The sequence below is a fragment of the Entelurus aequoreus genome, linkage group LG07, assembly GCF_033978785.1.
Source record: "Entelurus aequoreus isolate RoL-2023_Sb linkage group LG07, RoL_Eaeq_v1.1, whole genome shotgun sequence".
Lineage (NCBI taxonomy): Eukaryota > Metazoa > Chordata > Actinopteri > Syngnathiformes > Syngnathidae > Entelurus > Entelurus aequoreus.
In genome coordinates this window covers 53822498-53849056 of record NC_084737.1, presented here as the reverse complement: position 1 = coordinate 53849056, position 26559 = coordinate 53822498, and the positions used below count along the sequence as shown (strand labels likewise).

At 37.7% G+C, this 26559-nt stretch overlaps 1 protein-coding gene across 4 annotated transcripts in view; it reads right to left on the bottom strand.

Annotated features, from left to right (window-relative positions):
* LOC133654023 (6-phosphofructo-2-kinase/fructose-2,6-bisphosphatase 2-like) overlaps positions 1 to 25099 on the bottom strand; it is a 36718-nt gene extending 11619 nt beyond the window's left edge. The window contains exons 1-13 of one of the 4 annotated variants that reach the window (XM_062053962.1): positions 24935 to 25099; positions 24590 to 24752; positions 23497 to 23659; positions 19710 to 19835; positions 18808 to 18904; positions 18639 to 18705; positions 18477 to 18551; positions 18330 to 18386; positions 7865 to 7989; positions 7242 to 7449; positions 6985 to 7131; positions 6803 to 6907; positions 6598 to 6727 (exon numbers count right to left, since the gene is read on the bottom strand). In XM_062053962.1, coding sequence (XP_061909946.1) covers positions 6598 to 6727; positions 6803 to 6907; positions 6985 to 7131; positions 7242 to 7449; positions 7865 to 7989; positions 18330 to 18386; positions 18477 to 18551; positions 18639 to 18705; positions 18808 to 18904; positions 19710 to 19835; positions 23497 to 23587 — 1228 coding nt within the window. In that variant the 5' untranslated portion in view covers positions 23588 to 23659; positions 24590 to 24752; positions 24935 to 25099. Of the gene's footprint in view, positions 1 to 6597; positions 6728 to 6802; positions 6908 to 6984; positions 7132 to 7241; positions 7450 to 7864; positions 7990 to 9744; positions 9989 to 18329; positions 18387 to 18476; positions 18552 to 18638; positions 18706 to 18807; positions 18905 to 19709; positions 19836 to 23496; positions 23660 to 24589; positions 24753 to 24934 lie in introns of those variants that run through there. The other 3 variants (XM_062053961.1, XM_062053963.1, XM_062053964.1) reach the window with 3 other exon arrangements.
* Between the last annotated feature and the right edge of the window lie 1460 nt (positions 25100 to 26559).

The following is a 26559-nucleotide window of genomic DNA, read 5'->3' as shown; positions in this document are numbered from 1 at the left end:
TACAAAAGTAAACTCTCAAATTTTTAAATCATGTCACACTTTGAACTGGACACCAAATATGTTATCTGTTTCTTTGTCAGTTAGTGGGAAGCCTGGCATTGCATACTGTTAACTAGTGTGTTGTACTCTGGTGTGTAACTTGACACTGCAACTCTGAGTGAGTCTTGCAGATGTGTATCAGTGAGGCGTGTTCTGTGTTTGTTCTTGATGAAGTTCATGTCAGAAAAGGCTGATTCACAATGATAAGATTTGTCCTCATTGTTTGCAGAATCTTCTTAATCTTTTGGACATATTTTCACAGCAATCTGGCCTTAAGCTTAATTATGATAAATGTAAAATGTTAAGGATCGGAAATCTAAAGGGAACGTCCTTTCGAATGGAATGCAAAGTGCCTGTTTTGTGGACAGATGGACCAGTTAACATACTTGGTGTTGTTGTCCCAGAAAATCTGGAAGATCTAGGCTCAGTAAATTATGATAATCGACTAAGAAAGCTGGACAAAATTATGCAATTATGGAAAGGGAAATCCCTAACCTTGTATGGTAGAATGTCTATTGCCAACTCGTTAAATATTCCTCAATTTATTTATTTGTTTTTGTCATTACCAGCTCCATCACAAAACTTTTTTAAGATTTATGAGCGGAGGGTCTTCGATTTTGTCTGGAACGGCAAACCAGAAAAGATTAAAAGAAAGGTTTTGTACAAAGAGTATGAATATGGGGGCCTGAAACTTCTCAACCTTGAAGCTATGTGTCTGTCTTTAAAAGCATCAATTGTTCCAAAGATGTATTTAAACATTGAGTGGTACACAAATGTGGTTTCTGTTATTTTAGGAGAGTTCATTGACAATCATGATTTAGTCAATTTAATTATAGTACTCGGTAAAATTTTTATTTTTAAGGCCAAAAACAGATATTCACTTAGTATTACTTTCTTTAAAACATTTATTCAGTATTTTCTAACTTTAGAAAGTTACATGGTTGAAAACGATAATGATGCCAAAAAACATTAAAAAAAAGATGAGAAGTCCTCAAAGGCTTATTTTGAAAGTATAATTATGTTTATAGATTATATGATATCTGTTGTTGTGTTCCCTAATTTGAGTGACCTGGACATAATCTGGACTGTACATAAATGCTTATTTTGAAAATGTAATTTTGTTTATAAATTATATGCAATCTGTTGTGTTCCCTAATTTTTTTTCTGTGTACATGAATGAAGGTGTGTGTTGCTGAGTCCGACTTGGACATTATCTGGACTTGGCCTGGTTTAAAAAACCCTTTAAACAAATCTAATTTCATTGACAATCCGGTCTGTTGAAGATAAGGCCCTTTTTTAAAAAATAAAATAAAATAAGATAAATAAATAAAAAACATTTTGTTGGATAAAAAAGAAAGTAAAACAATATAAAAATAATTACATAAAAAATAGTAATTAATGAAAATGTTAGTGGACCAGCAGCCTATACAATCATGTGTGCTTCAGGGACTGTGTCCCTTGCAGATGTGTTGTCTATGTTGTGGGAACCAGAATATTGGTAGCAGAAAGAAATAACCCCTTTTGTGTGAGTGGGTGTGGATGAGTGTGCATGGGGGAGGTTGTTTGGGTTGATGCACTGATTGAAAGTGTATCTTGTGTTTTTTCTATGTAGATTTAATTAAAAAAAAAAAAAAAAAAAAATTTAATTTTTATTTTTTATTTTTTTTTTTTTTTTAGAACAGGCCCGCGGGCGACTCATCTGGTCCTTGCGGGCGACCTGGTGCCCGCGGGCACCGCGTTGGTGACCCCTGCCCTATAGTGTACAATTAGATATGGTCCAAGACAATAAGCCATCAAATATTTTACTTTTACAAATACAACAACTGTTTTCCTTGACACTGTTAAGAGAATAAATATTGAACAGATTCACTAACCCCTTAGCGTTCCAAAATTTATTTTGCTGACTAAAACGCAGTAGAGTCATACCCAAAGCAAATATACAGCTGTCATTTAACCTTTTGGAGGACAGCAAGGCTATTCAGCGAAAATGTTCCGGAGGCCGCATTTCCAGAAAGCTAAGGAACGGCGGGTCGGACTTCACCCTTTACTATTAATCTTATGTTTGATATTCCTGACAACTTTTCTGAACAAATTTGTTTTTGGTCTATTTCAGTGTTACAAATTGTCGAATAAAACAACTTAAAGTGTCCACTGCAAAAGAGGCTGACTTTTAGATGGTTAAACTATCAAGGCAAGCATCTGTTATCTACGATACTGTTTTAAAGCCTTATTGCAGAAAAGCTAATCAAAGATCTGCACTCTAGTGTTTGGAGGAATTTGCTTCAAAAATGTCAGTCAGCCTGATTTGGCTCCTGGGCCAGCCGAGTTACTTAGTTGGCGAGCAACAACAGACTTCGGGACAGCATGCGATTATTATCACAGAATCGTGGCTACACGCTTATCCCCGACATACAGTAGCAGTTCAGCTAACGGGCCGCAAACTGTTCCCACAAGGTTGGGAGCATGGAATTGTCCAAAATGTTTTGGTATCCTGGAGCAATCAAAGTTTCTTTCCACTGGAACTAAGGGGCAAAGCCCAACACTTGATAAACAACTCCACACCTTAATTCCTCTTCCACCAAATTTCACACTCGGCACAATGCAGTCCGAAATGTACCGTTCTCCAGGCAACCTCCAAACCCAGACTCGTCTATCAAATTGCCAGATGGAAAAGCGTGATTCATCACTCAAAGAATGCATCTCCACTGCTCTAAAGTCCAGTGGCGACATGCTTTACACCACTGCATCCGACACTTTGCATTGGACTTGGTGATGTATGGCTTAGATGCAGCTGCTTGGCCATGGAAACCCATTCCATGAAGCTCTCTCCGTACTCTACGTGGGCTAATTGGAAGGTCACATGAAGTTTGGAGCTCTGTAGCAACTGACTGTGCAGAAAGTGGGCAACCTCTTAGCACTATGCACTTCAACATCCGTTGACCCCTCTCTACCACTTGGTGGCTGAGTTGCTGTTGTTCTCAAACTCTTCCATTTCCTTATAATAAAGCCGACAATTGACTTTGGAATATTTAGGAGCGAGGAAATTTCACGACTTGATTTGTTGCACAGGTGGCATCCTATCAAAGTTCCACGCTGGAAGTCACTGAGCTCCTGAGAGCAGCCCATTCTTTCACAAATGTTTGTAGAGACAGTCTCCATGCATAAGTGCTTGATTTTATACACCTGTGGCCGGGCCAAGTTATTAGGACACCTGATTCTGATCATTTGGATGGGTGGACAAATACTTTTGGCAATATAGTGTAGATGCTGTTTTTTTACTGTAGGTAGAGGAAATTAATAACATTATAGGGGTGGGCAAAAAAAGGCAAACTAAATAAATACATACAGTGGAGTGCGGGGACCCTAGAGATAGTTGTATGGTGTCCCCAGCTCAATGACAGATACTTAATAGTAAGGAGCCATCATTGAGTTCATTTGTACACTCTCAGATACATTAACAATAATATTATACATGTGGGCCCATACATATGCAGTTAAATGCAGCAATGGGCAGGAGCAAGCGCCATGTAGCTAAGCTACGTAGCTTAACTACATTTTCCAGTAGTTTAGCTATTTTTTTAACGAGTAGCTTTTTCTGTAGCTAGGCTACTTTTCAACCTATGTAGCGAGGTAGCTTACATCAAAGCTACAGGCTACGAAGAGAGAAAATTGACAGCGAATCCAGGCCCCCCAAAAAATTTAGAAAATACAATGATCTGGATGAATGAGAACATCCATACATACGGAGAAAATCTATGATGATTGGTTGGTGTTCGTATGATGAGTCACATTTGGCTAAGGTTAGGGCGAAACATGATGAACTAGCCAATCAGAGGCATGATAAGGCGGGTCATCGAAACCAGTAAACAAAATCATAAGACACGCACTTATGTCACATGACGATGAGGAAGTCGGGAACAGAGAGACGTTTCAAGCTGATGACTCAAATAAAAACTTTTGAAAATGGCAGAGCTCTTCCGCAGATTACATTTTTTCTTTAGTGATGAAAATGACATCCAGGAAACCCACAATAATGCGTGTCCTCGGCCATATTTAGACAAATGCATGCCATTAGAGAAAACAATGGCCAAAACCTTAGTTTTTAGTTGTTTACTCTGTAAACCAAAATCATAACTCTTCTCTTCATCGAAGACGTCCAACACAAATTTAGAAACACACATTAAGGTGAGTTGAGTTCATGAAAAGTTTTACTGCACATAACCATTACCAACTGTTCCCAAACAACACACAAGTCATTGTTTTATTTTTTTTCTCAAGATATATTTGTTTTACTGTAGGTAAATAAAATGGTTAACATTATAGGGGTGGGCCGAAGAAAAAGCAAACTAAAATTTTAAAAAAAAAACATACAGTGGGGTGCAGGAACCCCTAGAGGTAGTTGTAGGGTGTCCCCAGGAAATGACAGATAGTTAATTGTAATGGACCCTTATTGGGTCCATTTGTACGCTCTCAGTTACATTATTATTTGGGCCAGTAGATGTAAATGCCGTTACATGTAGCTTTGATCTTGCAAGCTACTTTTGCAGAGTAGCTTGTAGTGTCGCTTACTACAATTCTCCGGAGATAGCTTCCCCTGTAGCTTAGCTACATTTCACCCTTGTGTAATGTTTATATTGTTGTTACTCAGCCAGTGTTTGTGGGTCTGATGGACCCGTTGCATTTTGTGGCTTTTAATGCCTCACAATCAAACACTTTTATGTTAAAATACTGAACAGATGTTTATTGGGATAAGGTAAACATCTGTTCAGTATTTTAACATAAAAGGTCCATCAGACCCACAAACGCTGGCTGAGTAACAACAATATGAACGTTGCACGGAAAATTTCTCTGCATCCCACAGGGATTCTTCTTTTGTGTTTCTGCACCTGCGGTTCCCACACAAGGTTGCAACATTGTTTGTCAACACTGTCTGCACTCATTTTCTCGCACATTTGAGCCTCTGATGTTCTGTGTACCTACACTCTGTCCTCCTCCTGTCTAGGCCTGCTGTGTGTGCGTGAGTGTGTGAGTGTGTGTGTAGGTTGGTGCGTGTGGTACACAGAACATCAATTTCCACATTTCAATTAGCCCCGCGTCCAATGGACCCGGACATCTCATATGTAATAGAAATGTGTAGGGGGGGTGTATGGTGTGTGGTCATTAAATATGTATTCTGATATATGTTCTTCACAGAAAATGAGCCAAAGTTAGTGAGTCTCTGTTTGAAAAATTAATTAATTGTATAATTTTTATTTTAATAAAAAATGAAAACGGGTCCCACAGACCCGAACACCACACAAGAGTTAATCAAGAGTAACTTGTCGCTTAGTTTCCTACATTTTCCATTAGTTTGCCCATCACTGTACGTACGTACGTACGTACGTACGTACGTCATTTGCATTTATGCATGCGTGGGTGTGTGAGTGTGACAGCCTCAGTTTTGTCAGCTAGTTTGAGTCACTTGTCTGGAAATTAATTGAATAATTAATTAATTAGTTAATTTATTTATACACACCGGCCTCCAGACAATTTTTTTTCTCTCAATAATTGCCCAGATACGGTTTAAACTATGAAACAGTTTGAGTTCAGGGTTAAAACCATATCCAAACTCAGTTCAGTTTAAAAAGCGATACAAATACATGATTTTCTAAATGTACAAGAATGACGGTTTCTAACAATCACAAGGTGTTTCCATCATAATCAATATTACTCTGTTTATTTGGGCAGTTATTTACTTGTTACCCCTTATTTCCACTGAAAGTAGTCGCTACGGAACGGCGCTGGACTCTTTCCGTTTCCATTCAAGTCAATGTGTCGTGGCTGTACTGTACCAAACAGTAGTGAAGTAAGTGATGTTAAGTAAAACGGAGTTATTGGCTCCGTTTACGCAGAGGGAAAATCTCCGGAGCAAGGTCCTGCCATGTTATCTAAAGCCAAACGGCGCTATTGTACATGTGCCGGCTGGAACTTTGTTTCCAGCAAGTGAGCAGGTTTGCGTAAAATGCATTAATAAATTACGTTTTTTTGGTAATTACAAATTTAAAACAGTTTTACTAACTTTTCCACGGTTTATCATTACACCGTTTACCGTTACACCCCTAAGCTAAACATGCAGATCTTCTATAATTGCCAGATGGCGCAACAGTTTAGCTAAAATCTGATTGTGTGGGACAGGAAGTCATGCACATTCAAAATAAAATACTCCGTGTTCAAGTAGATCACCAGCAATACCAATACTAATATTACAGGCAACGTTATAGTTGGCACACACTATTTAACGCTCTAAGAAGACCAGGACATACGTTTTTTAGCACATTGTAAAAGAATCAGTAATTTATCACTCAAGAGAAATTATACATTAACTTTGAGAAGTCCCAAACGCTCTTAGAAGATCAGGCCCTAAGTTTTTTAGCACACTGTAAAAAAAATTGGTAATTTATTACTCAAGAGAAATCATACATTAACTTTGAGGAGTCCCAAAGGGGGCAGTGAACTACAAAAAAGCATACAACTTTAAGAAGGGATTTGGTGCAATACTATGTTCTATTGCTTTTTTACCTGCACTCTTGTCTAGAAAGTAGGCAAGCAGGCAGCGCATGACAGCCTGATGACAAATGACCAGCACATTGCCCTGTCGCTCCAGCTCCATGATAACAGGCTCCAGTCGCTGGACCAGGTCCTGGTAGGACTAGAGCCAAAGCAGAATTACATATGGAGTCAAGTGTTACAAGGGATTTTGACTAAATCATCAAGTTAAAGTTACTTCTCCTCCAGGATAGCGGTAGTGGTACTTGTCCTGGTACCTCATGGCGTACTCATCCGGGTATGTTTCTTCAATCATTTTGTAGGTCATCTCTTCACACACTCCCTGAAACACAAAGAAATTGAACATGAACAGCCGAAGACCGACTCTCGAGGTATGCTCAGGAATGCTAGGAGACATACAGCATCAATCTCGTTGAGGATCTTCCACTGCTCGTAGGGAACACTTAGTTCCTCGGCAGTTTGAATGGTGCGCCTCAGCTGACTGGTCCACACTTTCAGGTCTGACAGACGATGTTCTTCTACGAAACCTCTCAATGCGGCTGAAAACTGCCAAAAAAAACCACCAAAAAATATTGTTTTGTTTTTAAAGGCTTATAGTTTTATGAAAGACTATATTAGCTAACAAAAATACTGAAATACACCAGTGAGATAAGCACCTCTTTCCCTCGGTCTGAGAGCTCAGAGTCTCCGCCGATGCGTCCTTGCTGATTGTGATGGCTCTCTCCATGCCGACAGAGGTAGATGGAGTGAGAGTGAACGTGGATGTTCATGAGGTAGTAGACAATTTTACTCTGAATATAATCCTGAACCCTGTTGACCAGAAAACGGCGGCCAACGTTGATAACTTGAATGAATGACAAATTCCTGCAAAGCAAAAAAAAAGTCGATGATTGACAGTTTCACAATCACACAAGCAATAATTATCAGTTTTAAAATGTCTCAATATCATGGAAGATAAATCTTGCCCCCTTTGCAGCATTCTAAATATTGACTACTATAGTTTTAGACTACTGTATCAGACACACAAACACATTCAGTGTATAGGCGAAGTGCCTTGTTGTATTCCAGACAGTTAGTAGTACCGGGAAAGAACATGTAGCCTATATTTCAAAGTATATTACTAATGTTTTTAATTGAACTTAGAGGGGACTCAACAAAAGTAGAATATAGGCAACAAATGTTTTTTCATCAACATTTGCAACATCACAACACACAAAGCGATAAGTATACATTGCGACTAAACATAAAAAATATGGATGACATGTAGATAAAATCTTACTTGTCGTGTTCATCTGGATCCAAAGGTTGATAAGTTACTTTATAACACTCTATTCTCTTGAGAAAATCTTCCATGACACTTTCCCTGTCCCTCTCTGGGTAGTCTGGACTGGACACCTTTACGTCCTTAAAAAAAAAAATAAAAAAAAATGCTACTTCAATCAGTTCCAAGTAACTAGAGAATAGGATGATGTTACAGTGTAATTTGAAAAGAAAGGGCACGATTAAAGAATCAAAAGGAACATTTATTAGTTTTGCCTTGTAGACAGCCATAGATCAGGGTTCCCCTTTTTCAAATGTATTGATATTATATTTATATATTGTTGTCATCATCTCGTATGGCGTACATAAAGGAATGGCTAAATAGGAGGTCCAGCAACATTTAAAGATCACTAAAGAGATCACGTCATGGAAATTAAAAAGAATCTTGTGTATATTATCATTAAAAATGTTTTATATATCCATCCATACACATACATACATATACAAATACACACACACACACATATATATTATATATATATATATATATATATATATATATATATATATATATATATATATATATATATATATATATATATATATATATATATATATATATATATATATACACATATACAGTCACGATCAAAAGTTTACATACACTTGTAAAGAACATAATGTCATGGCTGTCTTGATTTTCCAATTTTTTTGTGATAGAGTGATTGAACACATACTTTTTGGTCACAAAAAACCTTCATGAAGTTTGGTTCATTTATGAATGTATTATGGGTCCACTGAAAATTGTCGCATTTTTTGGGGAAATTTATTTGATAAAACCCAACACCAAGAATAGACATTTGAAAGGCAATTTAAAATAAAAAAATAATAGTGAACAACAGGCTGAATAAGTGTACGTTATATGACGCATAAATAACCAACTGAGAACGTGCCTGGTATGTTAACATAACATATTATGGTAAAAGTCATTCAAATAACTATAACATATAGAACATGCTATACGTTTACCAAACAATCTGTCACTCCTAATCGCTAAATCCGATGAAATCTTATACGTCTAGTCTCTTACGTGAATGAGCTAAATAATGTTATTTGATATTTTACGGTAATGTGTTAATAATTTCACACATAAGTCACTCCTGAGTATAAGTCGCACCCCCGGCCAAACTATGAAAAAAACTGCGACTTATAGTCCGAAAAATACGATATATATATATATATATATATATACACAAACATGTATACGTGTATATATATATATATATATTGTATATATATATATATATATATATATATATATATATATATACATATATGTGTGTGTATATATATATATATATATATACATATACATATACATATATATGTGTATATATATACGTATATACATATATGTGTATATATATACGTATATACATATATATGCAGTGACGTGCAGTCAGTAGAGGCAGGGGAGGCGGGGCCTCACCTGCCATCATTGAAAGAAAAAAAATGTAAAAAGAAAACAAATTTATTAAATTGTTATATGTATCCAGTGATTATACTAAAGTTATTTTCCATTTAACTTCACCAGTTTTAGATTATTTTTATTTTCACATTTGCCGTTCAAATACTGAGAAGAGACGGTGCGGTGATCAGCAGCCAGTTGAGGCACGTCACTGATTTGTGCCTCAACGTGGATTGTGCGCAATGACTCGGCTAACTGCTGGCCTGCTGTGCAGTGAGACCGTATTGCTATATGAATTATATCAGCTAACTAAACTATGGCATAGTTTAGTTAGCTGAGGTATATAATGTACAGTGTATTTTGTCAACAACTGTATGTGTGTAACGTATTTTTTGTGCTGAGCATTCATAAAACTGCTGCAAAAGACGTACTGGCTGAGGCTCGCAGTAATCCGGCCTCCTGGTGGTAGAGGGCGGTAGTGATCCCAGAGATCATTCCTCGGCCGCAGAAGAAATGAGAACAAGCAACAATTAGCAGGTCAAGTGCAGCGATTGTTTATTTCCTCTCGCCTGAACTTTTATTAAAAACATGGAGGATTACATATGTAAAATAAAACAGTTTTCTAAACTGGACTTTCAATCGAAGCAGGAGGTAATAATTAAAGGTAGACCAACGCCGGAGCTAAAAGGTTTGCTTCAGACTTCGGGACAGAAGACCCGTTCTTTTCAAGCAGTGTGGTACACACGCAAAGGCTGGCTGTGTGGATGTCCAGCAAGAAAGGTAAGACCATAATAATGTTTTTTTATTAAATGTGCTTTTTTGTGTGCTAGTTTGTATGTGGAAAGAGTGCTGGTATGAGCTTTTAAACATAACCCGTTAACTGCTGCCAATCACATGGTGAATAAGATACTCTTTAGGGTTCATATGTTTGTAAATCTGACTGTGAGGAAGTCAGTGCCTCACCAGCCATGGACGTCACCGCACGTCACTGTATATATGTATATATACACTTATATATATATATATATATATACACATACATATATATATATATATATATATATATATATATATATATATATATATATATATATATATATATATATATATATATATATATATACATATATATATATATATATACATATATATATATATATATATATATATATATATATATATATATATATATGTATATATATATATATATGTATATATATACATACATATATATATATACACACTCATATATATATACATATATATATATACACACTCATATATATATATATATATATATATATATATATATATATATATATATATATATATATATATATATATATATATATATATATATATATATTTATACTGTATATGTGTGTATATATATATGTGTATATATATATATAAATATATAGACAGACAACATTCACACTCACATTCACACACTAGGACCAATTTAGTGTTGCCAATCAACCTATCCCCAGGTGCATGTTATTGGATGTGGGAGGAAGCCGGAGTACCCGGAGGGAACCCACGCATTCACAGGGAAAATATGCAAACTCCACACAGAAAGAACCCGAGCCTGGGGATCGAACCCAGGACCTTGTTATTGTGAGGCACACACAAACCCTTGTTCCACCATGCTGCCCGTATATTATATATACTGTATACACATACACTATAATATATATATATATATATATATATATATATATATATATATATATATATATATATATATATATATATATATATATATATATATATATATATATATATATATATATATATATATATATATATAGTATTTAGTCAGTCACCAATTGTGCTGTTAAGTTCTTCCATTTAAAAAGATGAGAAAGGCCTGTAATTTTCATCATAGGTATACCTCAACTATGAGGGACAAAATGAGGGAAAAAAATCCAGAAAATCACATTTGATCACAGTCTGATTTTTAAAGAATTTATTTGCAAATTATGGTGTAATATAAGTATTTGGTCAATAACAAAAGTTAATCTCAATACTTTGTTATATACCCTTTGTTGGCAATGACAGAGGTCAAACATTTTCTGTAAATCTTCACAAGGTTTTCACACACTGTTGCTGGTATTTTGGCCCACTGCTCCATGTAGATCTCTCGAGCAGTGATGTTTTGGGGCTGTCGCTGGGCAACACAGACTTTCAACTCCCTCCAGAGATTTTCTATGGGGTTGAGATCTGGAGACTGGCTAGGCCAATCCAGGACCTTGACATGCTTCTTACGAAGCCATTTTTTCGTTGCCCGGGTGGTGTGTTTGTGATCATTGTCATGCTGAAAGGCCCAGCCACGTTTCATCTTGAAAGCCCTTGCTGATGGAAGGAGGTTTTCACTCAAAATCTCACGATACATGGCCCCATTCATTCTTTCCTTCACACGGATCAGTCGTCCTGATCTCTGCAGAAAAACCGCCCCAAAACATGTTTCCACCCCAGTGCTTCACAGTATTTATGGTGTTCTTTGGATGCAACTCAGCATTTATTCTACTCCAAACATGACAATTTGAGTTTTTACCAAAAAGTTATATTTTGGTTTTATCTGACTTTATCTGACTTATCTTAATTGATTTTATCTGGTTTTTATCTGCCATTCTCCCAATACTCTTCTGGATCATTCAAATGCTCTCTAGCAAACTTCAGACGGGCCTGGACATGTACTGGTTTAAGCATGGGGACACATCTGGCATTGCAGGATTTGAGTCCCTGGCGGCATAGTGTGTTACTTATGGTAGCCTTTGTTACTTTGGTCCCAGCTCTGTGCAGGTCATTCACTAGGTCCCCCCGTGTAATTCTGGGATTTTTGCTCACCGTTCTTGTGATCATTTTGACCCCACGGGGTGAGATCTTGCGTAGAGCCACAGATCAAAGGAGATTATCAGTGTTCTTGCATGGCTTCCATTTTCTAATAATTGCTCCCAGTTGATTTCTTCACACCAAGCTGCTTACCTATTTCAGATTCAGTCTTCCCAGCCTGGTACAGGTCTAAAATGCTGTTTCTGGTGTCCTTTGACAGCTCTTTGGTCTTGGCCATAGTGGAGTTTGGAGTGTGACTGTTTGAGGTTGTGGACAGGTGTCTTTTATACTGATAACGAGGCCAAATAGGTGCCATTAATACAGGTAACGAGTGGAGGACAGAGGAGCCTCTTAAAGAAGTAGTTACAGGTCTGTGAAAGCCAGAAATCTTGCTTGTTCGTAGGTGACCAAATACTTATTTTACAGAGGAATTTACCAATGAATTAGTTAAAAATCCTACAATGTGATTTCCTGGATTATTTTCCCCCCATTCTGTCTCTCATAGTTGAAGTGTACCTATGATGAAAATTACAGGCCTCTCATCTTTTTAAGTGGGAGAACTTGCACAATTGGTGGCTGACTAAATCATTTTTTGCCCCACTGTATATAGATATACATATAGATATATATTAGGGCTGTCAGCATTAATGCATGTGATTAATAAATAAAAAACGGGTTACCATAAATTAATGAGGATTTATTAATCACATCCAGGTTAATGCTTAAACCTGGAAGACACATTGTTACACGGTCTGTGATGAGAGGCGGCAATTTCGCTTCACAACAGAACTTTAGATTAAACTGAGGTAACTTGTTGGCATTGCAGCGACAAACTTTCTAATCTATGCACATCAAGGTTCAAATACAATCTTAAAGCAAAAATGTATTCGAGGATGGCGACGCTAGCATGAATGCTACATCGACAACAAACAGAGGTCAGAGAACGTTACGCTGGCAGAGTTTGCATGCGTAAATGTTGTCTATAAAAGTACAACAAACAAGTTCAACAATGCCTTTGCTAAATGGAAAGCCACTGCATGTAGGCCACTTAACATATGTTAACATCTTAGTGCTGCAAGAACATGTCATTCATATTACTACAGCTGATCTGTCGTACAATACCTTGGAGAGGCACAATAACAACAAGGATAAACACACTGTACTACACAAGTAACATAATGAAGTTACAACTACTGGCTGATGCTGAATTTATTTTGCTTATTGGACAACATTGGACATATAAGTAATCACAACGACCCAGGGTTGCATTGTACCGAAAAAAAAACATTAGCATTGTCATATGAAAAGGCAAATAAGCTTGCTTGTATAAACAACTGGTTAAACTAAAGAACAGTAAATGTAGATTTAAATGGTACACTATGTAAAGTTGTTTGGCTGGTTCTTTACGACATCATCATTACATTATCTCCTATCTGTACATCTGTACCTTGTTTGCTAGACGATAGCAAAGACTTAAAAAAAGTGCACTTACTTCTTATTATACTTACAGTCACCAAATTTTGAGCAAATCAAAGACTCGCAGTTCAAGAAGACATTTAAGACATTGTTCCTGTTTGATATTCTGACTACAAAATAGCATTTGTAACCAAATACTGGTGTGTTTTCTAAAGCATATTTAAATTATGCAAGCAAATAATAACCTATGATTAATCAATCAATCAATGTTTATTTATAGCCCTAAATCACAAGTGTCTCAAAGGGCTGCACAAGCCACAACGACATCCTCGGTACAGAGCCCACATAATTCACAATTCAAGAGTCTGATTAATCTGATTTAAAACAATCACTGGACACTTCCAAAGACATGCACCTGGGGATAGGTTGATTGGCAACACTAAATTGGCCCTAGTGTGTGAATGTGAGTGTGAATACACAACAGGTATAAAAGAAAGGGCATCTCTATCCTCCTTCAAAACCGCAATAAATGTTCACCTCCAGGCAGCTACAACCCTAAACTAACACCCTCCCCGGATTGCTAATAATCAAATGTAAACAATCAAATGCAGATACTTTTTCTTATGCCTTCTGATCTCTCTCTCTCTATGTCCACTAGTTGCTGTCCATATCCTACCCCCCCCACCACACCCCTGATTGTAAATAATGTAAATAATTCAATGTGATTATCTTGTGTGATGACTGTATTATGATGATAGTATATATGATAGTATATATCTGTATCATGAATCAATGTAAGTGGACCCCGACTTAAACAAGTTGAAAAACTTATTCGGGTGTTACCATTTAGTGGTCAATTGTACGGAACATGTACTTCAGTGTGCAACCTACTAATAAAAGTCTCAATCAATCAATCAATGTTGTCTGTCTATCTGTGTTGGCCCTGCGATGAGGTGGCGACTTGACCAGGGTGTACCCCGCCTTCAACCCGATTGTAGCTGAGATAGGCTCCAGCCCCCCCCCCGCGACCCCAAAGGGAATAAGCGGTAGAAAATGGGTGGATGGACTGGACACCCCTCATTATTATATGTATATATTCAGTCGTGGTCAAAAGTTTACATACACTTGTAAAGAACATAATGTCATGGCTGTCTTTGAGTTTCCAATAATTTCTACAACTCTTATTTTTGTGTGATAGAGTGATTGGAGCACATATTTGCTTGTCACAAAAAACATTCATGAAGTTTGGTTATTTTATGAATTTATTATGGGTCCACTGAAAATGTGACCAAATCTGCTGTGTCAAAAGTGTACATACAGCAATGTTAATATTTGGTTACATGTCCCTTGGCAAGTTTCACTGCAATAAGGCGCTTTTGGTAGCCATCCATAAGCTTCTGACAAGCTTCTGGTTGAAATTTTGACCACTCCTCTTGACAAAACTGGTGCAGTTCAGCTACATTTGTTGGTTTTCTGACACGGACTTGTTTCTTCAGCATTGTCTACATGTTCTCAATGGGGTTTAATTCGGGACTTTAGGAAGGCCATTCTAAAACCTTAATTCTAGCCTGATTTAGCCATTCCTTTACCACTTTTGATGTGTGTTTGGGGTCATTGTCCTGTTGGAACACCCAACTGCGCCCATGACCCAACCTCTGGACTGATGATTTTAGGTTGTCCTGAAGAATTTTGAGGTAATCCTCCTTTTTCATTGTCCCATTTACTCTTTGTAAAGCACCAGTTCCATTGGCAGCAAAACAGGCCCAGAGCCTAATACTACCACCACCATGCTTGACGGTAGAGATGGTGTTCCTGGGATTAAAGGCCTCACCTTTTCTCTTTAGATGAGCCTTAAAGTGTCGCTTCTGGAGCAAGGGCTTCCTTCTTGCATGGTAGCCTCTCAGTCCATGGCGATGCAAAACACGCTTCACTGTGGACACTGACACCTGTGTTCCAGCAGCTTCCAATTCATTGCGGACCTGCTTTTTGGTTGTTCTCGGCTGACTCTTGATCATCCTGACCAATTTTCTCTCAGCAGCAGGTGATAGCTTGCGTTTTCTTCCTGATTGTGGCAGTGACAAAACTGTGCCATGCACTTTATTCGTACGAACAATTGTCTGCACAGTTGCTCTTAGGACCTTAAGCTGCTTTGAAATGGCTCCAAGTGACTTTCCTGACTTGTTCAAGTCAATGATTAGTTTTTTCAGATCTGTGCTGAGTTCCTTTGACTTTCCCATTGTCGCGTTTGTAACCGAGTCTAATGACTGCATCACATGAGCCCTATTTAAATGGGCTCAGAGAAGTCAACAGGTGTCATCAATCATTATCACTCACATGAAGTTAAGAGGCCATGCCATGAAGCTAATTTGATTTGATTGTTACTTTTCTACATCACCAAAATGTATAATGTATGTTGCTGTATGTATACTTTTGACCCAGCAGATTTGGTCACATTTTCAGTAGACCCATAATAAATTCATAAAAGAACCAAACTTCATGAATGTTTTTTGTGACAAACAAGTATATGTGCTCCAATCACTCTATCACAAAAAAATAAGAGTTGTAGAAATGATTGGAAACTCAAGACAGCCATGACATTATGTCCTTCACAAGTGTATGTAAACGTTTGACCACGACTATATATACACACTATATTGCCAAAAGTATTTGGCCACCTGCCTTGACTCACATATGAACTTGAAGTGCCATCCCATTACTAACCCATTGGGTTCAATATGTCGGTCCACCTTTTGCAGCTATTACAGCTTCAACTCTTCTGGGAAGGCTGGCCACAAGGTTGCGGAGTGTGTTTATAGGAACTTTCGACCATTCTTCCAAAAGCGTATTGGGGAGGTCACACACTAATGTTGGTCGAGAAGGCCTGGCTCTCAGTCTCCGTTGTAATTCATCCCAAAGGTGTTCTATCGGGTTCAGGTCAGGATTCCGTGCAGGCCAGTCGAGTTCATCCACACCAGACTCTGTCATATATGTCTTTATGGACCTTGCTTTGTGCACTTGCTTTATGGGACTGGTGCACAGTCGTGTTAGAAGAGGAAGGGGCCTGCTCCAAACTGTTCCCACAAGGTTGGGAGCATAGAATTGTCCAAAATGTTTGGGTATCCTGGAGCATTCAAAGTTCCTTTCACTGGAACTAAGGGGCCAACTCCTGAAAAACCACCCCGTACCATAATTCCTCCTCCACCAAATTTCACACTCGGCACAATGCAGTCCGAAATGTACCGTTCTCCTGGCAACCTCCATACCCAGACTCGTGCATCAGATTGCCAGATGGAAAAGCGTTATTCATCACTCCAGAGAAGGCCTCTCCACTGCTCTAGTCCAGTGGCGACGTGCTTTACACCACTGCATCCAATGATTTGCATTGGACTTGGTGATGTATGGCTTAGATGCAGCTGCTTGACCATGGAAACCCATTCCATGAAGCTCTCTGCGTACTGTACATGGGCTAATTGGAAGGTCACATGGAGTTTGGAGCTCTGTAGCAACTGACTATGCAGAAAGTTGGCAACCTTTTTGCACTATGCACTTCAGCATCCGCTGACCCCTCTCTGTCAGTTTACGTGGCCTACCACTTGGTGGCTGAGTTGCTGTTGTTCCCAAACTCTTCCATTTTCTTAAAATAATGCCGACAGTTGACTTTATAATATTTAGGAGTGAGGAAATTTCATGACTGGATTTGTTGCACAGGTGGCATCCTATGACAGTTCCACGCTGGAAATCACTGAGCTCCTGAGAGCAGCCCATTCTTTCACAAATGTTTGTAGAAACAGTCTCCATGCCTAAGTGCTTGATTTTATACACTTGTGGCCGGGCCAAGTGATTAGGACACCTGATTCTGATCATTTGGATAGGTGGCCAAATACTTTTGGAAATATGTATATATATATATACAGTATATATATACAGTATATATATATATATACATACACACACACACACACTACTTAAGCCAAAGGAAAACATTTTTTTTATGTAATAGACAAAGCTGCACTTACTAAATTTTAGAAGGAAAAAATATTTTTCCATATATTAGCCACACTGGACTATAAGCAGCGGACATATACTGGTAACGTGTGAAATTAGGTATTTACATAGAAAGATTTTGTAAATGTTTCTTTGCATACCTTAGTTGTTTCCAAAAAGTCCCTGTAACACGGCAGTAGAACGTTTTTTTTAAGGATTCTTCTTACTTGTACTTTGTAAATACTTTGAGTTTGAACATGTGCGCGCGCGCACACACACACAGTATAAATACACAATAGGGGTGTCAAAATTTTTTTTATTTTCAAATAAATTGTGTTTCTTATTTGAAACGATTCTTAATTTATTCAAAACATTTTTACATTTTTTGAATATGTCCTATGCAGCTATACAAATCATATTGTTGATGTAAATGTCCATATTTTCTGTAGAGATTTACTTTAGAAAAGAGAGGTGTGTTACCTTATTTGTATTTGACTTTATTAAATGTTTGGTTAGCATTTTATTAAACGAAACTAATTTTCTTTTGAGTAATATAAAAATGTATCAGAGCTGATTACCTACTTTGTGGAGGAATATATTTAATTATAGAACTGGCACCCAATGTTATTAAAAACATGTATTGATTTTGAATAGAGAATTGTTTTGAATCAAGAATCAATTCTGAATTGAATCATTAAGCCAAACAATCGAATCAAATCGAATCACAGCCCTAATACAAATTATATATTTTTTATGTTGTTAGTGTTGTTGCTATAATTACCAGGATGTTTGCAGCAATAACATCTGGATCATCACATATTGATTCGACAAAGAACACCTAAGGAAAAAGAAATAGTAATACACAAAAAATGATTACATAAACACACACACATACACCAATACAGAACATTTTAAGGGGATATTTGACCTTGTATGCCTGATTCTTTGCAAAATTCAGGATAAGCTCCCGCCTCTCTCTAGTGGTGTTGGTTGCATCAAAAACCTGTTAGACAAAACCAAGACTTTTGGCCAAATCAGACAAAATGCTGTTTTTTTTTATACAGTCGTGGTTTGTTTTTGGTTTTCTTACAGCAATCTGCCCTCCTTCCTCGCTCAGATAGGCCTTAACATCCTGCAGTGCCACTAAAGCGCACTGTCTGGGGAAACAAAATTATAAGAATGCTTTCAGAACACACAGCCAGACTCATAGGTCAATAAACATCTGAATGGTTAAAAGAGGCTTCTAGTAGCTTGCTCACTTTCTAATTTCCATGGCTTCTTCGTTGTCATGTCTGAAAAAGTCATACGACTTGTACGACTTCACAGCTTCTCTCCTATAAACTCCGAGGTTGAATACTGCAGGGAAATTAGTGAGGGTAAGAACACAATGACCATTCTTGGTGGTGACATTTAAATCAACTGATTCCTGCAAACCGGTTAACCTGCATTCCCATGTAGTGTGTAACCACAAACTCAGAAACATGCAGTGTTGATAAGAACACACACCATGATGTGCTTGTAGAAACATCTGTAGGTATGGCAGCAGTGTACCGTAGACTTAACAGTAGGGGTGTCTTAAAATAGTCAAATATTTTATGATTTGAGTCAGATAGTGTCTACTGAGCAGGCCAGATTTTTTTATTTTTTTTTTACTTCCTCTAAATAGTCAAGTTTGATTGTCTTCTTTGCACTAGGTGTAAAATGTCGCAAATGAGATCTGTTTATTGTATCCCCATTAGGCTGTGTTTAAAAAAAAAAAACATAAATAACAAAAACAAGTTGAAGGAACAGTCAACTCACTGTGGGCAAAATCTAACAAATCCAATATGACAATGAAAATCCCTAGTCAGACAGTCCTACTTGGCATTAATAGACTGTATATGGAGCAGCATTGTATCACCAGTCAAAAAATAAAACAATACACCACAACCTGCAGTGAATATGTGCTGTATCTAAGAATGCAACCTGTGAGAAAAAGGATCCCAGTTTTTCCCCAATTTGTTAACCTAAGTCTCAAACAAATACCAACGTCAGAAAATCCGCTGTTAGTCAAATAGCATAAAATCCATCCATACTGCATGCACTAGACTGAGAATCCCAAACGTAATTAAAATTCACAAAGCTCAAGCTTCCTTTGATCTGCTGATGACTTGATACCAACCCTTAGTCGGTACACCAATCCAGTTGAGGTAGCGTGTCAGCTTCTTGGACATGTAGGTTTTCCCTCGAGCAGGCAACCCAATCATCACAATCACAGTTGGCGAATTGGTCATGTAGGAGGCCCAAGCTGCTCAGCCACACGCACACGCACACACACACACACACACACAACCACAAAAAGACATTTAAAAATGACGCAACACACAAATACCTAAAAGGTAGTATCTGACATAATTAAAAGTCAGTGCTGCAGTCTTGTCAAATTTAATTTAATCATTCATTTGAAACTGAATTCCAGCTGGTTAACATTTCTCTAGGTCTGGCTGTTCATCAAACATCTTCAGTAATCGAATGTAGTCTGGTTAAAAAATACACTTGTTTCCATAAAAACTCTTACATAACAAATACGTGAAAGACAAAATACCAAACAAGACCAGACTTGACGTAACATAATCCAAACCATGACACATGCACAACCTAAAAAAGGAACTTTGGGAGGATAAAAATCATTGAGAAAAATATCCTAGTTATTGGTATCTTGCCAAAGTTCGTATCCATGTCTGTGTTGAGATGAATGTGGTGGCAAATAATGTATGACAATATATATTACAGACAAGTTTTGTGAATTGACTTAATGTGGTTAATTCACGAGACTTGTGACATTTTTAAGAAACAAAATGTTTTTGGTCATTGTGTAATTATAAAAGCATTACGAATGTCATGGTATGAACATTTCTTATCACCATTATCGCGGTAATTTTAAATGTGTTTCAAAATTTTCAAAAACTACTTATACTGAATTCTTTAACCAAGTTTTATTTTAAAAAACACAAACACATTCAAAATGTATATATGTGCCTCAAGTAGAAAACGTAATGTGCATATGAAAGCAACACAAGCATTATAAATAAAGTAATATGGCAGAAACAAAATAATACTATAAATTGATAAAAATAAATGTGAACATTTCGCAACATGGCATCTTATGGACATATGATGTAACTGCACTTTTTCTTCATACAGATAAAAATAGTGTTCATGTATGAGGTCTAGTCTTATACATTAGCTGCCAATTATGGTCAAAATAATTATTTTTTTATCAATATTGAAATCACGATTATTAATCAGGATTATTCATTATGTTTGGTAAAACAGTGTTGGGGTATGAACGCGACGCCATCGTGTAATTTGTAATGTCTAATAAAAATGCTCTATATAAACGTTATCTATACATCTAAAGACAAATATTGGAGTTTTTGGTCATTAATATTATCAGCGTCTCAGATTTTATTACATGATGCCTTGATCTCTATTTTTACATTTTCATAGAGAGAGGTAATTGTTAAGTTATGTAAATATATGTACATGTACTAATATGTATACATGTACATGCCGTACCGGGACAGATCCATTAAGAGACTGAGCAGAAATATGTTGTATAGGTATTCATTATACACCATAAAACATTAACAAAAGGCTATGTCACATGAAGTTATTAAAGTAATTACTTTGTGGAACAAAAAAAACACAAGTAATGTCAAAAACATGGTGTTTACTTTTGGATATCAATATAAAACACAAAGCAGTTTGAACATAAAGTCAAATAAACAGGCATTGTTCTTCTCCAACAACCATGTACTTCAGTGCAACAGTTTGGCCAAAAAAATAAACAGGAGTGATACCTCTCACATCTAACCCACAATCCTTGTGCCTAACTGACAACTCAGCCTGAATTAAATTCGATGAGATGACAAAATATTTTAGCTAGTGGTGATGTTATTGGAACACTGACTAAGTTAACAGTGAAATAAAGGACGAGTGAGCATCCAGTCAACAAACTAAATACTTTATAAACAAGTTGTGGCAACGTTCCCGACACATCGCCTGCTGCATGGTATCGCTCAGTCTGACGGAAAGACACTAGTTGCACTTTCAAAATGAAACGGCAACATCAAATATTTTTCTCCTCCAACAGCATTACGCTCTTAATCGCACGCCAGTACTCCACGGAAGTTATAGCGAGTGAAATTACGTGAAACGAAGCGATCGGCTCCATTTACAAACCCAAAAACCAGTAAAGTTGGCACGTTGTGTAAATCGTAAATAAAAACAGAATACAATGATTTTCAAATCTTTTTCAACCTATATTCAATTGAATAGACTGCAAAGACAAGATACTTAACGTTCGAACTGGAAAACTGTTATTTTCTGCAAATATTAGCTCAATTGAAATTTGATGCCTGCAACATGTTTCAAAAAAGCTGGCACAAGTGGCAAAAAAGACTGAGGAAGTTGAGGAACAGTTTAAGAACAACATTTCTTAACGAGCTATTGCAAGGAATGTAGGGATTTCACCATCTACGGTCCGTAATATCAAAAGGTTCAGAGAATCTGGAGAAATCAAGCACGTAACATTGAATGCCCGTGACCTTGGATCCCTTAGGCGGTACTGCATCAAAAAGCGACATCAGTGTGTAAAGGATATCATCACATGGGCTCAGAAACACTTCAGAAAACCACTATCAGTAACTACAGTTCGTTGCTACATCTGTAAGTGCAAGTTAAAACTCTACTATGCAAAGCGAAAGCCATTTATCAACAACACCCAGTAACGCCGCCGGCTTTGCTGGGCTCAAGCTCATCTAAGATGGACTGATGCAAAGTGTAAATGTGTTCTGTGGTCTGACGAGTCCACATTTCGAATTGTTTTTGGAAACTGTGGATGTCGTGTCCTCCGGAACAAAGAGGAAAAGAACCATTCGCAAAGTTCAAAAGTCAGCATCTGTGATGGTATGGGGGTGTATTAGTGCCCAAGGCATGGGTAACTTACACATCTGTGATGGCACCATTAATGCCGAAAGGTACATACAGGTTTTGGAGCAACATTGTTGCCATCTAAGCCACGTTATCATGGACACCCCTGCTTATTTCAGCAAGACGATGCCAAGACAGTTACAACAGCGTGGCTTCATAGTAAAAGAGTGCGATTATGACACTGGCCTGCCCGTAGTCCAGACCTGTCTCCCATTGAAAATGTGTGGTGCAATATGAAGCCTAAAATACCACAACGGAGACCCTGGACTGTTGAACAACTTAAGCTGTACATCAACCAGGAAAGGGAAATAATTTCACCTGAAAAGCTTCAAAAATTGGTCTCCTCAGTTCCCAAACGTTTACTAAGTGTTGTTAAAAGGAAAGGCCATGTAACACAGTGGTAAAAATGCCTCTCTGCCAACTTTTTTGCAATGTGTTGCTGCCATTAAATTCTAAGTTAATGATTAGTTGCAATAAAAATGTTTCTCAGTTCGAGCATTAAATATCTTGTCTTTGTAGTCTATTCAATTGAATATAAGTTAAGAAAAGACTTGCAAATCATGGTTTTCTGTTTTTATTTACAAATTACACAACATGCCAACTTCACTGGTTTTGAGTTTTGTATATATATATATATATATATATATATATATATATATATATATATATATATATATATATATATATATATATATATATATATATATATACACTAAGTCATACTTATATATGTACAGCACATAGAGTTGGAATGAATATAATTTAGCAAAAACAAAGATTTTTGCCTTAATATTGTAACTACAACTGAAGTTAGTGTAGTGATTTAGATATCAAATTTATTTAGACGCTTTAATTATATTACATATATATTGAATATCTCATAAGCCGATAAGTCACTAATCGTTAAAATAGTGGATGACTAGTCAACTATCAAAATAGTCGTTAGATGCAATCCTAAAGGATGAACTACTTACAGCACTTTTTCTCCTTGGCTCGTAGGTCTGTCCTTTTGGACTCCATGGCACCGTCTAAGGTGTCTGCTTGTTTCTGGTGCCTGGCAGCCATGGCGGGTCAGCTCTCTGTGGTGCTCGCTTGTTGCTCCCAATGTCACTGTCAAGACGCGGTCAACATCTCCCTCTGTGGAGAAATACATGGCACCATATCATATCAAAAGACACCACAGCAAATTGAAGCAGTGTTTTCAGCCTTGTGATTAGAGTGTCCGCCCTGAGATCGGTAGGTCGTGAGTTCAAACCCCGGCCGAGTCATACCAAAGACTATAAAAATGGGACCCATTACCTCCCTGCTTGACACTTGGCATCAAAGGTTGGAATTGGGGGTTGAATCACCAACAATGATTCCCGGTTGCGGCCACCGCTGCTGCTCACTGCTCCCCTCACCTCCCAGGGGGTGATCAAGGGTGATGGGTCAAATGCAGAGAATAATTTCACCACACCTAGTGTGTGTGACAATCATTGATACTTTAACTTAACTTTAACTTTAAAAAGGATGTGTGATGGAACATTATAGGATGGAATTATTGGTGCGGTTTACTTGAGCCCGGTGGTGTTTAAGCATGAGTCCTGGTTCCACCTGTTATCATTTTTTATCTGTCTAAGTACTACAACAATGTTTAATAATTACATTGGGACATGGCTGGCTTCAATCAGAACAAAACTGTAGCTATCAAATACTGATTATGACAGCTCCGAAAATTCCCACTCTCTTCCCAAGATGCATTTCGGTTCTTGAAGGACAAATTAAGACATAGAAAGTAACCGGAGGTTGCAAGTCAGATCAAGTGGACTAAATGTCATGGGACTGATACATGAATTATTTCGTGGATACTTATTATTATTATTATTATTATAACAAACATTTATGATTTCCTTAACTCGGGATGCATCAGTGACACATCAGATTAACGCTGTCTGAGAGAGAACTCAATCCCCAGTCCTAAAACTAGTTGAACATTTAAACTTTATACAATAGGTGATAGTTGCTCAATTAAAACATGTGAATGTTGAGGTAAGGAAACGACGAAAGAGCAAATTTTGGAATGCGTACCAAACGTCAGCAGGTGTCAGGCAATGTTCGTTTTTCCTTCGATAAATACAGCCATCAGTTGGTAACACCTTCCTCTTCTTCTCGGACGTTATCGGCTTCTTCTCAGGTTCTTGCCAGGAAGTGAAGTCTGGTCAAGATCATGATGGCACCATTACTGCATCCGCTATGATTTTGGAAATAAAACGGAGATTATTCTATAATTACACAATGTAAATTTTGCACTTACGATACACAATAATTTTAGTACATCTTCATTTTCATAGTTAAATGTGTGACCATAGAAATACTCGTTTAAAAATCTATAACGCTGTTTTTGACATTAAACGTGTCGTTCAAGTCACTTACTTTGAAAGTTGTTGTGTACTCATGTTCCGCCGTGCTCCGTCATGATGCAGCCAATGGAGGCTCTATGTCTACGATTGACGCAAGGAGACGTTTTTGACAGAAACGTCCTCTGTTGCGCTGCAATTCGAAACGTCCAAAAGGGAGGCTATTGAGAAGGATTAACAAGCAGAAGGGCATACTTGTGTCCAATAAATACACATTCAATAGGTTTGTCAAACCTTTTTCCTAGCAAAAGCGCTGCAAGTTTGTTGGCATATGAGGTGTCGTGTACCGCCCCTTTCTGGTCAACTACTGCACGAGTTTGAGGTGTGCAGTCCCTCGCCACGTATCTAAACATTGCTGCTTCACCACATCAGGAATTTTAAAGCACCTTATTCAACACTTTAGAATAGAATCGTTTATGATCATCATACACATGTACAATACAATGTTGCTGACTCCCCCCGTTACTTATTTTAAAAAGAGTAAAAGCCAAGGAAATATAGATGCAATATAAACATACACTATATTGCCAAAAGTATTTGGCCACCTGCCTTGACTCACATATGAACTTGAAGTGCCGTCCCATTCCTAACCTATAGGGTTCAATATGATGTCGGTCCACCTTTTCCAGCTATTACAGCTTCAACTCTTCTGGAAAAGGCTGTCCACAAGGTTGCGGAGGGTGTTTATAGGAATTTTAGACCGTTCTTCCAAAAGCGCATTAGTGAGGTCACACACTGATGTTGGTCGAGAAGGCCAGGCTATCAGTCTCCGTTCTAATTCATCCCAAAGGTGTTCTATCTTGTTCAGGGTCAGGACTCTGTGCAGGCCAGTCAAGTTAATCCACACCAGACTCTGTTATCCATGTCTTTATGGACCTTGCTTTGTGCACTGGTGCACAGTCATTTTGGAAGAGGAAGGGGCCCGCTCCAAAGTGTTCCCACAATGTCGGGAGCATGGAATTGTCCAAAATGTTTTGGTATCCTGGAGCATTCAAAGTTACTTTCACTGGAACTAAGGGGCCAAGCCCAACTCCTGAAAAACAACCCCACATCATAATTCCTCGTCCACCTGTGGCCGGGCCAAGTGATTAAAGTTAAAAGTTAAAGTACCAATGATTGTCACACACACACTAGGTGTGGCGAAATTGTTCTCTGCATTTGACCCATCACCCTTGATCACCCCCTGGGAGGTGAGGGGAGCAGTGAGCAGCAGCAGAGGCTGCACCCCGGAATCATTTTTGGTGATTTAACCCCCAATTCCAACCCTTGATGCTGAGTGCCATGCAGGGAGAGGACACCTGATTCTGATCATTTGGATGGGTGGCCAAATACTTTTGGCAATATAGTGTGTGTGAATATGTTTTTGTCCTAAATTAAGCAGTTCAAAGCACAAAAATGACTAAATGTAGTAAAAATATCAACACCACAGTAGTATTGGCCGCTAGAGGAGACCAACTCAAAAAGATCGCGCTGTTTAGTACCGTGGCCACTGATTGGCTCAGCCACAGTAAGCATTACTATATTGGATTAAAAGAGTGAAAATGTGACTAGGGTTGTTATTTAATGGCTGGACTGGAGGGATGTCACAACGTTGAAATTTGTATTCAGAAGGTCTTGAACATTTTTTTTTTCATTCTCTAA